This window comes from Mustelus asterias, chromosome 8 (genome assembly GCF_964213995.1).
Source record: "Mustelus asterias chromosome 8, sMusAst1.hap1.1, whole genome shotgun sequence".
Taxonomy (NCBI): domain Eukaryota; kingdom Metazoa; phylum Chordata; class Chondrichthyes; order Carcharhiniformes; family Triakidae; genus Mustelus; species Mustelus asterias.
The window spans coordinates 73,680,858-73,699,357 of NC_135808.1; the positions used below are offsets into that span (position 1 = coordinate 73,680,858).

Consider the following 18,500-nt stretch of genomic DNA (forward strand, 5'->3'; position numbering starts at 1 on the left):
TGTGGGGGACGGCCCATCTGCTATCACAGATGAACATAAGCGGTTGAACTATTTCAAAAAAGAGCATTCAATATTTATCATTCAATCAAGTTGCCTGAAAGTTCTGGCCCTAAGTCGGATTGACACTGTTCCTTTTTTCCGACCTTAGTCGGCAGCTGCACCTTCCTCACCTGACCTTCTGATTGAAAGGAAGCCACACCCACTTTTTACATTGGCTGCCATAAAACAGATAATTTGTTTTTAATTCTTACATGGGATATGAACGTTGTTGGCTGGGCCAGCATTTATTGTTCATCCCGAATTAACTTTGGACTAAGTGGCTTGCGAGGCCATTTCAGAGGGCATTTAAGAGTCAACCTCGTTGCTGTGGCTCTGGAGTCATGTAGGCCAGATCAGGCAAGGATGGCACATTTCCCTCCCAAAAGGACATTAGTGAACCAGATCAGCAATGGTTTCATGATCATTGCTAGACTTTTAATTCCAAACTTTTATTGAATTCAAATTTTACCATCTGCCATGGTGGGATTCGAACCCAGGTCCCCAAAGCATTATGTTGGCTTTCTGGATTATTTGTCCAGTAACAATAACATTATGCCACTGCCACTCCTCTAAAAGGTCCCAGTAACTTTGGGAAGCCAGCAAGAAGGTAAGTCTGAAAGGTAAATAGGTAGGTTAGGGGAAGGGGAATGGGACCAGTCCTATAGTTACACAGGAGTTAGAAGTGGTATGAATTCGAACTTTTCCTGTGTAACTATTCTGCTAAGATAGTTGGAACCATCTAAAGTCTGATTCCCAGGGCAGGGTAATTGCCCATCGAATGCTTGAACTTCCTGAGCAATCGCCTTGCAATCTTCAGGTGGGGATTTTTGAGAGGAAACCCAGCACTCTTCTGGGGCAAAAACAGAAAATGCTGGAAAATCTCAATAGGTCTGACAGCATCTGAGAGAGAAAACAGAGATAATGCTTCAAGTGTGGATGATTCTTCATCTGGGGTACCTCCTGGGTTTGATGCCCTCAGAGATCGGAGGTTATATGCCGCCATTTTGACACAAATTCTATTTCTATGATTGCATGCAATAATAAATATTTTGGGTAAAATAGTCCATTTTTAAAATGATGATAAATACACTGCACAAAATACCATAATCTCACAGCAAGAACATTTTCCTTTGAACACAGAAGTTACTGCAAGTCATTTAGAGAAGAGCTGGTGAGTTAAGCTTCCCACCTTTTTGCCTTTGCCTCAAACTGGTGCAAGATAACACCAGGATTTGACTTCAGAATTTTTCTGAGCATGTCAATGAGGGTGAGTTTTAACTTATTTGACTAATTGGGATTTGGGGAGAGTAGCGAGTGGCAGAATCAGGGAACAGTGTAGAGGAGGCAAAAGGACCATACAGGTCTGTGCACTGACCAGGGTAGGCAGGGGCCTCTGGGCCCGAGTGGGTGGGGAGTAAAAAATTTGCAGGCCTGAATAGGGGGAGAATCAGAAAGGTCAGTGTGGGGTTCCAATCACTGGGGTTCGTCCAGGCAGGCACAGCGGATCCAGCAGATAGGTGGAAAGTTAGTTATCCCCCAATCCAGCAGGCTCTTCGGTTTAGCTGACGGAATTCCCTGAGGCCCAAGATTCATGGCCAGCCTGTATTAAATTTCAAATTGCGAATGCCAATGAGGCACACAACCTCTTCATAATATTTAAAGTTGGTCATCCACTTCCTTCCAGTTTCCTTTAGAACTGGAATTGGGCAGATTGGGGTCAGAATTCAGATTTCTATCATTTCAACTCCTCAGTTGACCCATGGCTGCCCATTTTGAGAAGTTCCCTGCAATAGGCTCACAGAAGGCACTGAGAAATGCTGCGTGCCTGTTGAGTTTCACTGTTTGTACTTAAAAACATTGCGCTGAAAAGCAGTAATATTCCAACACTGTCCTACTAAACTACCTGGAATACTTCACTTATAAAATTTTATTGCGTCTCTGTGAAGTGCCTTAGGACCTTTTACAATAAACTGTAGTAGAGGCCAGGATCCTTAACATACCTTACTGTTAGTTGCTGAGTCACTGCTTAGTAACACCACCTGTGCTGCAATCAGAGCTACAAACAGGTTCTTGTGAATGGACGTTCGGTCAGATTTTGGAATACTAGAGGTTTAAGCAAAGAGAAAAATTACAATCATTTGGCTCTTTTTGTCACTTTAAGGAATCATTCATTTGGTAACACAGCTGTTACAGGTGCAATTTAGATTGGGAAGAGACAGCAACTGTGGTTGGGAACTTGTCAGACCATTACAACATTTAACATTTTTGAAATTTAGCACAACTGATCAAAGTATTTTTAAAACAACAATTTAAGCACAATACTCACTCCAGCACTGTGAAAAGAGTCAGGGTCACCACTAGGGCACAGAGCGAGGCTCCAGATCCAATGAATGTCAGCTTGTTTAAGATCACCTCTGTCTCCAAACCCCACTGCGTAAAACATCAGATCAACAAAATGCTGCTACAACGGTTGATTTAGCAAAATACATTACAGTGGACAGATATTCCAGTCATTTTATATTCCATAATATGCACAATTATCAGAGCTAAGAGGAGATGTAATATATGCAGCAGTACAAGAGCAACTTTGGCACAATCTTGCCTCACACCTCAGAGAAAAGGAGGTTGGGGCTAGCTGATGAGTCGGATCACCCCACATACTAAACCCCCCCCACCCACCCACTGCGCAGAACTCTCATGGATCACAAACTGCCGAGTTCCAAACAAGCCCTCAATTCACCATCCTCGCATACTTAACCCAAGCCCTGACAATCTGGAGAGAACTTCATACCATCCCAATGTGCATATTGTGAAGTATCACGTAGCGACAACATTCCATGACCCAAGAAACTACAAATGCAGCACAATTCAATAGAAAAAAGGCTTTGAGAGTATGTTCAGAGAGAACAACTTTACCACTGTTTTAAAAACCTTGGCATGTTTTTTCACTGATTATGCTCACATGAAAAGATTAGTCTGCTTAATAAGGATATGGGCTGGAAAATTAGATATCAGAAATAATGAAAACTTCAAACATTCAAAACTACATCATGTGGTTGTTTAAATAAAGTTGTAATGTTATGCATATGACAGACATCAGGTGTTAATATCATTTATTTTCATTTTTGGTCTGACTTCATTTAATGTACAGCCAAAAATGATTCCTTTGTTGCTTTTTTCTATGCAGCGAGCATTTTTACTCACAACCAGCCATGTTTTGACAGTATGTCACAAGCAGACAAACCTTACTATTAGTGTGAAAAATGTCAAATGGGTACAGAGTTATGTTGGATTGTCAAGAAAGCTTTGTTGGTACAACGTAGCAAATGTTCAACTGAGCACTAATATATGCATACAAGCTCTGCACTGTTCCCATTGTGGAAAATTATTTCCAGTCAGGTCTATCAACACATCAATCTCAATTACTCAGTCGCACTGTGTCATTCAGGCTGGTTCACACCAGACTCATTATAGATGAGAAAAAGAGAAATGTACACCAGTTCCCACACATTACTCAAATAAGCAGATTAGAATGGGAAAAAAGTCTCCTTGGACTATTTCTTTGATGGAAGGAAGCCAAATCGCAAGCCTACCTGTATTTCTGTGAACTGCATCAACACGGCAAAGTTGGTTGTGTGGTTACAAAAGCAGGTTGTGATCTCAGACTCAAACTGGATCACTTGGCAACCTTGGTTTGACCATCCTGCATAACGTCCATCTCTGAAATGAACATTTCAAAAAAATCCAACCCTTTGAAGAATATAAGTACTTTAAGGATTTCAAATAATCTGTACAATAAATGGATGCGTTATTAAAATTAGGTTAACTGGGATGCAGATACATATAAATATAGAGATAATTTAAAAAGTCACTTCTTGCATCAACTAATAGCTGGCATTGAAATGTACCTGATACTGAAAATAAGTAAATGTATTACCCAGTGCGGAATAGCAGGGATTCAGGTAAATTAATGTTAAGTCAGTTGATCTTTTCTTCAAGGTTATGGCATTATTAACTGCCTTAGTGTATATTGCAAAGCATTGCAGTGCTTTGTCAAACCTAGTCATAGACCAATGGAAGTCCATGGTGTTAGGGCTCTGGACCAGAATCCCAAATTATATTGGGAAATCAGATTAGACCCCGACAATCTCTCCGTTTTGGCATAAATGTGAGGTAGGATGCTTCACTCCAGGAGTATTTCCGCTGACAAATTAGGGACTTTTTACCAAAGCAAGCTTTATTCTTAACACATTTTAAATATAACTCCCAACAAAATGAAGCAGCTTAACTTTTAACAGCTGATCAATGGTTAAAAAAATGAAAGGAAACAACTCCAATTTCTAAATTACCACTGTTTCAGTTCCAAATAAGCAACATTCCTCTTAGACGTAAATGCCACTTTAAATTTAGTGAGCAAACCGAGGCAAACTAGCTATAAATTGTATTAACAACCTTGGAGCTATCATGAGGTTTTGATTTTCAGAGCAGCTCGTAAACTTCTGTCTTTAAACAAACATCGGCCAGCACTGAAAGCTGTTACCCTGCTACAAACCAAGCTCCTCCCATTAAGCAAATCATTACATGACACTGTCATTTAACCTAATCAAAAGTCCAAGGAGAAATCTTTATCTATAAACAATCCATTAGCTCTCTCCTAAGTAAACACTAAATCATAGAATCCCTGCAGTGCATAAGGAGGCCATTTGATCCATAGAGTCTGCATCAACTCTCTGAGGCCCTATTCTGCAACCCCATTCATCTAGGGACCAAGGGACAATTTAGCATAACCAATTCACCTAACCTGTACATCTTTGGACTATGGAGGACACTGGAGAAAACCCACAAACAGGGGGAGAACATACAAACTCCACACAGACAGTCACCCAAGGCTAAAATTGAACCCGGGTCTCTGGCATTGTGAGGTAGCAGTACATGACTAGAATGAGTAATCATCCAGCTCTCTCGGCATTTGAGCTGTATTCCTCCCACATACTGACAATCTGTAGAAAAAAGCTGAACTTTAAAATATACATATGGGAGAATGACCATCCACAGAATGAGACAAGTATATGTAACTATCTTCAGGAAAGTGCAGGAAAAATGAGGAAGTGGTGGGACAGTGGACCAATGTTATAAGACACTTCTCTAATCCCTGTTAAATACAGTAGTTGGCACTGAGCAAATATTGGGGTACTTACTGAAGACTGAAGTTCCAAAACACACAAGTTGGGGTGGCAAATTTTGAAAATCCAACCTTTAAAAAGAACATGACACAATAGTGCTCAAATTGGCCAAACTTGAATCAGTGCTGAATTTCAACAACACCACTTTTTGATATACTAATCCAAAAGAACATGTTTACATTTACATTGAATTAAAACATGACTGTGGCGGGGTGGGGGGGGGGGTGAACTATCTGAATGAGCTGGACCAGCTTCACTCAACCTTCAAATAAACATGGGACTATAACAGAATTATCTGAGCGACTGGCAATCTTAATGGGCAGATGTTAGATGTATGAATGTCACACTGGTGCAGTAGGGATATTGAGCTGGGATTACTCACAAAAAAGACTTGTATTTAGTTGGTGCCTTTCATGATCATTGGACATCTCAGAGTCTTATAGAGTCATAGAATCATACAGTGCAGAAGGAGGCCATTCGGCACATTGAGTCTGCACCGGCCACAATCCCACCCAGGCCCTATTTCCATAATCCCATGCATTTACCCTAGCTAGTCCCCCTGACGCTAAGGGGCAATTTATCATGGCCAATGCAACTAACCCACACATCTTTGGACTTTGGGAGGAAACCGGAGCACCCAGAGGAAACCCACGCAGACATGGGGAGAATGTGCAAACTCCACATAGACAGACATCCAAGCCGGAAATCAAACCTGGGTCCCTGGCGCTGTGAGGCAGCAGTGCTAACCACTGTGCCACCATGCCACCCTTATGTAGGAATGCAGCAGCCAATTTACTTTCAGCAACACAATAATGATCAGATACTCTGTTGTGTCACCTGAGGGTTAGGTATTGGCCAGGTCAGTGGTAACTCCCCTGCTTTTCTTCAAAATAGAGTCATGTCAGTGGCACTGCTGAGTACAAAGGAACTGCCAATGTTTGCCCCCTTCCCGTGTCCTTGATCCTGTGGAATAACCCACTGGAAGTGCCTGACTGGCAAAGGATGTGGCGGGCTCTCTCAAAGAGGTGACATGGCAGTCCCGCTGGCTCTTCAGCTAGTGGCCGAAACCCCGAACTAACACCCCGATCCTGCCCATGGAGTTTTGCTCAATCTGTATGGAAAAGCTAACACTACATCAAGCACACAAAATCAACAGATTTGACACTAAAAGGCAAGTATAGAGCAGCATTAGTTGCTGAAGGATGGCAGTAAAGATAGCAAAGAGAAGAAACTGCACTAGATCCCTGCTTGCATCTCTTGCCTGGGTTTTTTGAACTCAGATGTGTAACCATGTCCACGCTGCCTCCCCAGCAACTCAGTTGTCTCAAAAGGGATTCCTGCTTTAGAAGATTAGTGCTCATTCTTGCTAGCATCTGATCAAAGCCCCCCTAGAGTCATGCCTTGGATAATTTTTTTTAAACTTTCTGCACAACCTCATCTTAGTCACAACAATTTATATCTTTTTTTTAAATTGCTAACCGATGTGTCTTAGATGCTAAGCTAAACATAGCCATGTAGCAAGATATCCTGGACACAAGAATATGTTTTTAGGAGAACATATAATAATAACCCTGCAATCTACATAATGATATCCACATGTCTGAGTGATCTTGGATAATCTTGTGTTCACCTTGAGTAACCTTAATTTTTGCTATTTGTTAGTGGATGAACTCAACCTGGTCGGCTAATTACTTTCATTTAAAAATTGGCATGGCCATTAACCATCGATTCTATTAGACTTTGAGTCATAGACACTGGCTTTTTGCTTTGGATAAAAGGGTCTATGTTTCATCTGAATACAGACAAATTACAATTTAATCCATGTAAAGTGATGGGGCTAGTTGGGCCAGCTGACTGCAACTAGTTAGCAGCAAACAAGATAAAACTTGACCATCGCAAAGCCAACCACGGCAAATGCAAACTCAGACCCCAATACAACCAGAGCAAACATTCTCAACTGGCGCTAAATAAACTCAGTTTCCTTGATGACAGCTGTGTCATTTATCCACTCTTTCCATTATTCAGAAAAATTAACCCAAATTTGCCCATTAACACAAATGGGAGGTTGTATTATCGCTGTCTGAAAAATTAGATGATGAAGAGGAGTCAAGAATGTCATAAACAATGACACGATTCACAAAGAGAATTCTGATTCAGGCATCATGTAAGTTGAAAGAAAAATGCCATACAGTGCATGTTAGCCACATGAACGGAGTGGGAATGGAGGGATACAAAAGAATGGTCTAGTTTGGACCAGGGAGCGGCGCGGGCTTGGAGGGCCGAAGGGCTTGTTCCTGTGCTGTATTGTTCTTTGTTCTTATGTTGCACATGCCTTCTTTTTAAAAATTTATTTTGTCATGGCATGTGGGCATCGTTTCCATTCCCAATTTCCCTTAAACAGAGTGACTTGCTAGACAACTTCAGCGGTCAGTTAAGAGTCAACCACATTGCTGTGTGTCTGGAGTAGGCCAAACCCAGTAAGGATGACAGATTTCCTTCTCTAAAGGACATTAGTGATCAGATGGGTTTTTTATTGACAATGGTTTCCATGGTCACCATTACTGAGATTAGCTTTTTAATTCAAAATTTGTTCACAGAGTTCAAATTCCTCCAGCTGCCATGTTGGGACTTGAATCTATGCCCCCAGAGAATTGTAATAAAAGCAAAATACTGCAAATGTGAAATGAAAACAGCAAATGCTGGATAAACTCAGCAGGTCTGGCAGCATCTGTGAAAAGATAAGAGTTAATAGTTTGGGCTAAATGATCCTTCTACAGAGATTTGGTCTGGGCCTCTGGATCATTGGTCCCATGATTTCTGTATCTAGCTACACGATGCATTGGATTTGATTTGGAAGATTGATCTGAAGATTAATCAGATTGCAGGGATTTTGTCCAGGTACAATTGAGAAAAGGAGTTGCTAACAGGTTTTCTCCATCACTAAAGGGGTAAATGTAAAAGGGAGACAAGGTGCAGCAAAAAAAATGTACTGAATTCTTCTCAAAAATATATGGAAATGAACTGTTGTCCGACAGTCTATTCTGCAAGGCCTATGTGGTGTTCGTACGGCTTCTAAAATATTAAAGAAATCTGAACTACTTTGAGAAACGCAATTAAATATACAACAGTTCTTTTAATCTAAAACTTTAGAAGCTATAAACTTTATGAATACAGTCCAAATTAAATGTTACTGTATTTGAGAAACATTCTCAATTTGCTTACCACAGCCCTGTGTGATAGCGAGTATTGTACAGCACTGGGAATGTTCCTTGCACTGACTGGATTACGCACAGTTGAAGAGATAACAGCTGTTTGAAGCTGGCTTGTCTGCAAGCTGAAATACATAATACATTGAGATGTATTGGCTGTTTATACTGCATAAGCACAGAAATTCTCCTATGATACGTTCTGCATTCTGTATATGCTGTGAAAGATAAAAGTTTATCTTGTGCTCTGATTTGAGAAAAATTTAACAGTTCTGGTTCAATATTGTAGCGCTCCATTACTGATACCATACTATTAAAATAATTACCGAATCATGTAATCTGATATGTTATAAAGAGAATAAGCACAAGAATACAAGAATTATTGTTAACTTACATGTAATAAGGTCCTGCAACCGCATGCCCAAGTGTCCTAAATCTCTCATTAGCAAATTGAGATGGAGTGCTGGGCAAGGGTGAGTAAATTAAAAGCAATTTACTAAGAAACAGCAGTTGGTTAACAATTAATGCAACAGGACTTGGGCTGTTGCAAAACCATCCACACAAAATGCAGCCTCAAACTCCAAAACCTGCCGAGCAAGACAAGGTTCAGACCAGTGCATTAGTTGAGATTAAAAGCTCCACTCAGTGTACCATGTGTTACAATTTATTTGGGCACAAGTACTTCCTACATTGCATTGTCCCTATTTTGCTGTGTGTGTGTTACAATTTATTTGGGCATAAGCAGTTCTTGTTTACATTGTCTCTATTTTGCTCCATATAAGAAACCAGACCCTCTGCACTAAACAACATTATAAAAGTTAATAGCATGCATTCCTGTACAGGAGTAGTGCAATACTGTATTCAAAAAGATTGACAAAACAGACAGACAACTATAGACCTACTGGTCTTATATTTCAAAACTTTACTCCTGATTGGAAGTGGAAGACACTTCAGCTAAATGTGACATTTGGAATGATTGCATAGAGCATTACACGATAGTTGCATATTTAAACAGGTATAATTCTGATCCATTATTTCAAAATTACACCATATCAAATCAGCTTCACTCATACAATAAAGTTCCTGACCTAATAAATCATAAATGTATTACGATGAAAGTATAAAACACTTGATTGTCTTCATGGTTCTCTCGTGAATTTTATACTAGTGTATCAGCCATACATCATAATAAAAATGCAAAATAAAATCAGAAACTGCTAAAAAAAATAGGTTGATTACCTGCTGATTTGAACAACATATCCCTCTTTCAAATCGAAACTGCTTTCTATACAGTTGTGCTTTTATTTCAAAATTGAATATGGGTTTATCTACCTGAAAACCTTCTTTATATTATGGTTGAAGTTTTCGAGTCATTGATTTTTAATCTTACCGTTTGTCTGAGCTCCCAGCTCGAAATACAAAGTCTGAATTGTGAGGTGTCAAATGATGTTCCACACTTCGATAGTAAGTATGTATAAATATTAACTCACTGTATCCTAAAGAAATAAAATAAACACTTCATTATTTCTGCAGGAGTACTGGATTGTCACAACATGGATAGAAACAATAACCACTTACTGATTCCAATTCAATGAAAGCAACTGGAACTTGAGAGGTGTTACTGCAGCCAATAGCATCACAGATAAACACTAGAGCTCCTTACCAATCATATGAATTCCATTCATTTAAAGGGATAGAGGTTGCCGAGTTGTATTTACCATGCATGTGCAGACATTCAATAGGTCACATTAAAGACCGACTAGGGGCTGGGATTAGAATTTGTTTTGCTGTGAGAATTCGCTTTTTAAAAAATCCTCGATAAAGTTATTATATTAGCATTTATAAACCCCCCATTTCTGAACCTCTATTTTTAAGGACTGTGGCCAAAATAGTTCAATTTAAAGCATGATGGCCAGAATCTATCCAACCACACTGGATTCATGCACAAGTTTCAGGTTTCTGGCCTCTTTGTTAGCTTGGATTGTAAAGGATTTCCTCATGATGTTTCTGTCTTTGTTATCACCCCTCCCTTTTTTAGGGATGGACAAAAGATGTTGGCTTTGCCTGCAAAGCCCACATCCCAGGAAGGAGTAAAGTAAAATCCCACCATAAAGCATTGCACCATTACCAATTACTTCTGTGTCTCCCTTTCCTCACGAAGGTCCTCAAATTAGTTGTTAATTCCCACCCCCATAGCTACCTCATCTAAGCTCCATCTTTGAATCCAATTTCCAACTTCCCATCAAAACAGCACCAACTAAAATAATAAAATACCTCCTGTGTAATTATGACCATTGTGCACTATTCGTTCTCCCCCTCTCTGCAGTGCTTAAAATGTTTGGCTGTGACACCCTTCACCATTATCTCACTGCAGCTATCAAGCTGCATGGGTTTATCGTCACATTCCTACCTATTTGAACATAGCATCTCCAGCAATGGCTACTATACCATCCTTGGTACTATTACCTCCAGATCTTCTAAGGATTTATATATTCCACCCCCACTCATCTGCACAATTTGCTATGTTAACATCCAGAAGTATAAGATCAGCTTTCACACATTTCACTGATGACACTGAAATCTCTCTTTCCACCAGCTCTCTCAACCATCTCGGTGATGCCAGACTACTTCTCTGGCATCCACTCCGAGATGAGGCGCAACTTTTACCAAGTTAACATTGCAGTATTTATGGGGAAAAAGCATGATTAGGCTATTGAGTTGGGTGATCAGCCATGATCGTAATGAATGGCAGAGCAGGCTCGAAGGGCCAAATGGCCGCCTCCTGCTCCCATCTTCTATGTTTCTATGTAACTAAAGAAAATCATTTTTGTCTGTATCCATCCTCGCCAGCCACTGGTTCAACTCAATTGGACAATTGACAACTTTGGAGCCTATTACTCCTTGAGCTGTATTTCAGGCCCTGAATCCCATGCATCAAGGAACTGTGTACTACCATTTTGTGGAGATGCTAGCGTTGGACTGGGATAAGCACAATAAGAAGTCTCACAACACCAGGTTAAAGTCCAACAGGTTTATTTGGTAGCACAAGCTTTCAGAGCACCGCCATTTCCACAATGCTGCATGCTTCTGACTGCTGAAACAATTATTCATACCTTGAATATCTCCAAACTTTTTGACATCAAACTCAAACCCTTAACTTTCCATAAACACTTGTAAGCAACATTGTGCTGTACGTACTTTGTATATTACCTTTGTCCTCTACTTTGCCTCCTCACCCTCCAAACTTATCAAATTTAAACTCCTCACTGCTGCTATTAAACCCCTCCGTGACTCAGTCCACCTTATCTCCACAATCTCCTCTAAGGTTATGTGCATCTACCAAATTTTCCATTTTTGCTTCCAGCCATTTGTGCATCCTCATTCCTTATGGTGGCACAGCATTGTCTAGAATTCCCTCACTAAACCGCTCAATCTCTCTGCCTTCCTTCAAGAACCTTCCGAAAGCCCATCTCTCCAACTGTGCTTTTGACACCCATCCTATTCTCTCTCAGCCTCTGTTTTTGTGTCGATTGTTGAAGTATCTTTGAGTGCCTATATATATATATGTTACGAATGTAAGACTTATAAGACAGTTATGTTTTAAAATGTTTCCTTTAATTTAGAGTGAAACAGAGTGTCCTGATCATACTAAACTCTGCCTGGAGACTGTATCGTAACTAAAGTCTATTGAAAAATCAAGCAGCAAGATCCACACCTTGACACAAGAGGGTGTGCTGGTTTTCTAGAGACACAGAGTCACGGAGAAGGAGACAGAAATGGCTGTTTAGACTATGTTGATTTCAATTTGTTGTTACAGCCCTAAAGAATGAAATCATGTCCTGAGAGGGCTGGGAAATACAATTTTTTATTATTAGTCTCTTGGGGCTCATAACAAATAAATTAAATAATTATTCCCCCCCCTACCCCCAGCTAACAGTTTCCTCCCCAACTCTCCTGCATATTATCACTGAAACACAGTTTGCACTGCTCTACCTCAGTATTTTTCCCAAGCTCCCAATGTCCAGTTGCAAGTCTAAACGAGGAATGCAATCAGATTATTTAATATGAAGGTATCACAGATGTGATTGTATAACAACTAAATGTGTACTTTTCAGCAAGGGTCACTGGATAATGTTCGAATCAGAAAGCTGGCTGATATTTTCCTACCTGGCCCAGTGGTACTGAAGCCAATTGTAATGCATTTGTTGCTATTCCAGCTCAGGTCACCGAACTTAAAGCAACCAATTCAAAGTTTCTATATGCAGGCTTTGCACGCCCACCCCCTAAGCCACTGGTTGAGCTACGTATTTATTTTTAGCTTATTTGATGTTTCCTGTTTTGAAGTAGACAAACATTTATTTGAAGCTTTTCATTATCTTAGAAATTCAACCATGGCAACACTAAGACAAGTGGATGAGTAATTTTGGTGGTTAGCATTCAACAGGAAAATCTCTACTTAAAATTATTAAAACTACAACAGAAGGCGTGAATGATACTATTCAGTGGCACTTACCTAAAGTGAGAAGCCGGGACATCTCTGAACTATCAATCTGGATTTCATCCACTCGATTCCGAGCAGAAAGACACTTGGGTTTGTAAACAAGGTCACTTTCCAAACTGGACAACTGACTTGCTTTGATCTGCATATCTAGAAGATTATATCAGAACAATTTTATGCAAATGCAGATTTTCTTTCTCTCTCTTGCCCCTTCCCACAGCCATAAAGTCATTGACGCTTTCTGAAGTTCAGATCGAACAGGTGCTGGGTACCGTCCAATATTTCACCCAAACTGACCATTATGTATAAATGAGCCTTTAGCACAGAGTTTCACTTGACGACAAGATGCATCGCAGCCAAGACCAATCTACTTCTTGCCCAATATCCATGCACGTTCATTTCCTTGCAATCAGGAGTAGGAACTCATCTTGTCCACTGGTTTATATCTCCTTATCGTTCTGCTCAAACTCGCAATCCTCCTCCACGTGATTTCCACAGCAAAGCACCTGAGACAAAATGTAACCCTTCTTCTGGCACCCAACAGAATATCAGGTCATTCCGCACAAATCAAACCCAAGCACCTTCCTGGTTTATGACTTGGTTACCCATTCGATAAACTCAACTATGCTATCGCAGGGTAATCTTTTTAAATGCATGACAGTCCACTCGAAGTCTGCCAGACTACAAAATATAGTAGTTGACTTTAATATAAATGGTCTGACTTTTCAACTTGTGCTTTATCTTCCAGGTGAATAGCCCGTGCATTGACCAAAACCAACAACAAAGTTGATGGCTTGAATTAAAGGAGCACCATAATGTATTTGGAAAACATTTTCCCCCAATTAAGTTTACAAACGTAACATAGTGGCATGAAGAGTTCTAGAACAAATCATCGCAGCATTAGAAAATAAATCTACTTGTTTATCAGAATTTGAAAATCTGGACTCTCGGCAATGAGGAAAAAAATCTCACATCAGATATAGCTCAACCAAGCTCCTGAAACTATTAACATTCCTTTAAAGAAGTTAAACGCTTAGCTCAATTCTTACCTATGTTCTCTGTTGACAGGATAATACTTTGTCCAATAGAAAGTAAAATATCAGACAGCTTCTCAGCAAGTATATCAACACTGTGAATTATAACGTATGGTCCATGGATAACCTGCCAAAATAGAGGTCACAACTTAAGCATTTCCTTTAATATACTGGCTTGTGAAGAATGCTTCTAAAATTCTCCAATTACTTTTGATGTGACAGTAGCCAACATTCTATGCAATGTTTTAAAGCTCCAAAGACAGTTCCAGTCTCAGGACAACCTTTCACAACTACCTGGGAAATTTCCAGTGGATGGTAATTTTCATGACTGTGGGAATCATTAATAAAATTGGTCGAGTTCATTGCGGCAAACAGGTGAGTATAAACATTACCAAACTCAATAAAATACAAGTGATGAAAACAATGGTGAGAAGGGAAAGCCATTGTTATCTCAATAACTCTCCTGCACCATGCCTCTCTTGCTGATTACTGCTGCCCTGACCTCACAGGGACACTACAAATGTAAATTCTAAAAACGTTTTATTTTGACTATGTACAGAAAATCTAGGGTTTAGAATATTAGGCGAGTTCAAATGTACAAAGTAAATTAGAACAGGGTTTTAGATGTGAAAAAGTGAAGAAGGTGGGTACATGGAACAACAATAGTACAAAGAACAAAGTAAAAACAATAGCTGCAATCGCAGAATACAATATGTGAAGCCTTGGTATATATTTGAAAGAGAGAACTAGTAAGTCATGTCGGTAAGTCATGAGACGTGCAAATAGTGAGAGCACATCCTGGAAACTGGAATTAGTTGTAGTAGTAAGTGAGCTCAGAGAAAAGGTGATGTGACCCTGTGGAAGAAGCAGTGGTGACTTTAATAAAGAGTGATGGTGCTTTTTACCACATTGGGTGGGCATTGTAGAATGTGATAGGACTGAGATATTAGGGTCTGGGAACAAGGAGGCATCCCAGGATATGGAAAAAGTAGAAGAGCAATCAAGATGTTGGAATACTCGTGGGAAGTATTAGGTGTGACAAAAGTAGGGGTGGGGGACTGGAGCTTGGGAGGAAAGGTCAGGATAGCAACATTCAGCGAGGGGGGCTCTGGGCAGCAGAACTATTGTGCTAACAGAAGCTGTCCCTTCACCTTACCATTGCAGCTGCATTTTGGCGATTATGGTTTTATTTGACTCATTAAGGGATTACAGTGCTGAGACACTCAATTTTGCAACACTGTTAGATGTGAATAGTAGAACAAGTGGACACAGAAGCCTCAATGATTTCAATATTTTTCCCAATTCCTGATTCCATAGAATATTGCATGAAACATTAAATATTGTTAAATCTCATACAAACAATCACCAGTACCTCCTGTTTTAAATTTCAAACATTAGAAGGTAACATTTTCATATTTTTAAAAAATCAAAGCGGTGCTATTATGTAGTTTGATAACACTAAACTAACAGAAAACAATCACTTCATTTTTAGTATTGCAAACATCAACCTCCTGTGGCTGCATTATTTCTTCAATAATGCACAGATATTGCTTTATTGTATATTGCTTTAACGGCTGCTCTCCCAATCTGTTTCCAAAAGTACCTATTATCTACTAGCTGAAAGTAATTTGGTTTCATAAAAGCTTCACATAAAAGTTTAGTAGATTAACATTTATATTTCACAGGTCTATTTTATTTTCTGCTTCACAAAGATATTTAAACATTTAATTTATTGTACAATAAAATAGCTAAAATAAAGCATTCTCACACCTCAGATATAATGAGCCATTCAAAGGAGCACTTGACATCTATGATTTTGCTTGCCAATTTTATGTAGTTAGTAGCCAAGCTCATAATTGCTTCTGAATTATTTGCTTCCGTCGCAAAATCCAGCTCAGCGACATTTCCAAGAAATCTTGTCAATGCGAGCAAGTCAGCAGAGGTGAGCTTAACATGGCTTTCATCTGCGGCTTCTAATAGCACGTTGGTGATGTGATTTGCACTCGTCACATTTTGTGGGTAATTACTTTTGTTAAGCAAAAGATAATCTGCAATCTGGAGCAACCAAAAACAGAAATATTTTCACACAATCACAACATGGAACCTTCAGGATGTTTAGTTTTAGAAACATGAATATATAATGATTGATATGGTATAAGATCTCATATATTCACCATTTCAACTCCAATTTTCGAACATTCTTTGACACAGTTGTTTAAATGATCAGATTTTAAAATACTAAATCAAAATTGTCCATGCAAATAATAACTTTTCCATTGCAAAATAATTTTATCCCTAAAATTTGATATGGCAGTTATTTAAAATTCATTTAACGTTGAAACTCCTGCTCAGGTGTACTTTAGGTGATCAAACTCCATCCAAAGTAATGAATTAATGTGAAAGCATGTACATCTGGATCTCTAAAGATTCACTTTTATTTAAAGCAACCTGTTTTGATGCATGCAACATTGTTCTACAACAAATCCACATTGTGAAGTAAATGCTTATGTAACCCCCTGCTAACCACTATATGGGGGCTACTATTTAAATATTCAATCAACAGGATCCCGAATTCCTAGCGGTTGATGTTGATTTGGCTAATTCCCTGTTTACCCATAAATGTCAGTACTGTAATCAGAATATCAAAAATAAATTTAATAACAATTATAATTAACAGACATAAAACAGTGAGCTCTGATCTATAACCGTTGGGGCCCATCCGTTGGTGCACACATGGGGAAACTCATCCTCAGTAACACATTTGTAGATACTGTTCCAGTTGGATTGTATATTCCCCACCAGTTAATCACGACACCCACACACAGTCCAGAAGAGACACACGTGTGGAAGATGATGCCGCAGGAGGCAGAGGTGCCGCGAGCTATCCGTGCAGCAACGTAGGTCGAGTGCGCTGAAGGCTGTCCTCCTCGGCAGTAATGAAAAGAACAGGCAGGAGAACGCCTGGCTGCCTCTCACTCCAAACCGAATTCTCACTGCCTGGGAAAAGCTCTCTCTGCACACTCCCTCTTCAGCTCTCTCCCTCTCCAGCTCTGCAGCTACTTCACTTCCTGGCACCTTTTTTTCCTCCCGCCCCCAGAGCAATCCCATTGGCCCAGCCCACATCACTCAACCAACAGCATCCTGTTCACAGCACCCACCCGGCAAACAGGACACTGAAACTCACAAGGGACAAAGAACACTGGTAACACTGGTAAATGTCTTCCCCACAAATTTTCCTCAGTCTTACACTTATGACAGCAACTAATTACTCACCGAAACACCAACAGATTTCTCCTTAACATGCAGGAAAAATGGAGAGGGTGGTAGAGAAGAAATTTCTTGCATTTGTTCATATATGTCTGAAAAGGGAATAGAAATACTAGAATATTTTACAAATCATGGTGATTGAATGGCAATTAACATAAAATCGAATAGATCCATCTGAGCATTCACAGGTTTCCTTGAGTGCTTCTGAATTACTTCTAAAGAGAGGGTCATGTGTTACCCAACTCTAGTTTCAGAATAATAGCGAGTGGGCAAAACTGTCCAGTTCGTGATGCTGTTGACATCAAGTAGTTGAGTACAGAAATTTTGGCATTGTGAATATAATTTTCATTCAATGTACCAGCAGCAATTTGAATATGTATATAATATGTTAAAAGGAATTCATGACTGCATTCATTTCTTGTCCACAAAAGTTTATTTCCTGTTCTTGTCATACTTTTGTGCTTTTTCTCCCCGCAATATAAAATCTTACATCAACACTTATATGTAAACTTCCTATATAAAAACTTTCATCACTGGCCCTATTGCAGTTCAGTTTAGTTCTGCAACTACCCTGCTGAGAAATTTCTAAAATCCAATCATTTTAAAGTTTCCATTTTCCAAACTTAAGTTTTCCTTTCCCCTGCCCTCGAACCCCACTTCACTTAAAGATAATACTTGGTCATTCCCCATGTGCAATGTCACAAAAAACTGGGGCTGTTACCTATAAAATGTTTTGTGGTGTCAGTAACACGGTCTCCATCCAAACCAAATGGTCCATTCAAGACAGAAGAAAGATAAAAGTTTCCTCTCAAACTTCATCCTGGAAAATTTACTGGTCTAGAATGGGGACAGAGTTCAATTTATGCAGCGCCATCTGACTTTCGTCCTCACCTGCTTCAACAAACATGCCCCATCTGAGTATAACCAACAAACCAGAGCACATGGGCAAAAGGACATTAGCTAAAAGCTGACAATGACGCAACAATGCTTCTCCTGTTAACTGCGTCAATGCTTTGGAAACCATTATCAATAAAAACTATGTAATCCAGTCATTAGAGTAAAACAATTTGAAATACTCAATCTCACGAATGAAGCAATTTTCTCACCTTCCAGGTCAACGTCAAAGAAGGTGCTCTTGAAACTTCAGAAATATTAGACAGCATGTTATAATGCTAGAATATCTGAAATTGGTTAGCTCATTTGGCTGGATGGCTGGTTAGTGATATACAGAGTGACGCCAACAGCACGACTTCAATTCCCATACCGGCTGAGG

The 18,500-nt window shown here is 39.6% G+C and overlaps 1 protein-coding gene across 1 annotated transcript in view; it reads right to left on the reverse strand.

The window, feature by feature from the left end:
• The window catches only part of LOC144497744 (adhesion G protein-coupled receptor D2), a 44,245-nt gene that overhangs the window by 14,500 nt on the left and 11,245 nt on the right, over positions 1-18,500 (reverse strand). Inside the window, exons 4-13 of the mRNA XM_078219181.1 lie at positions 17,234-17,319; positions 15,731-16,015; positions 13,976-14,087; positions 12,942-13,076; positions 9,819-9,924; positions 8,445-8,556; positions 5,238-5,293; positions 3,633-3,759; positions 2,366-2,469; positions 2,040-2,142 (exon numbers count right to left, since the gene is read on the reverse strand). Coding sequence (XP_078075307.1) covers positions 2,040-2,142; positions 2,366-2,469; positions 3,633-3,759; positions 5,238-5,293; positions 8,445-8,556; positions 9,819-9,924; positions 12,942-13,076; positions 13,976-14,087; positions 15,731-16,015; positions 17,234-17,319 — 1,226 coding nt within the window. The remainder of the gene's footprint in view (positions 1-2,039; positions 2,143-2,365; positions 2,470-3,632; positions 3,760-5,237; positions 5,294-8,444; positions 8,557-9,818; positions 9,925-12,941; positions 13,077-13,975; positions 14,088-15,730; positions 16,016-17,233; positions 17,320-18,500) is intronic.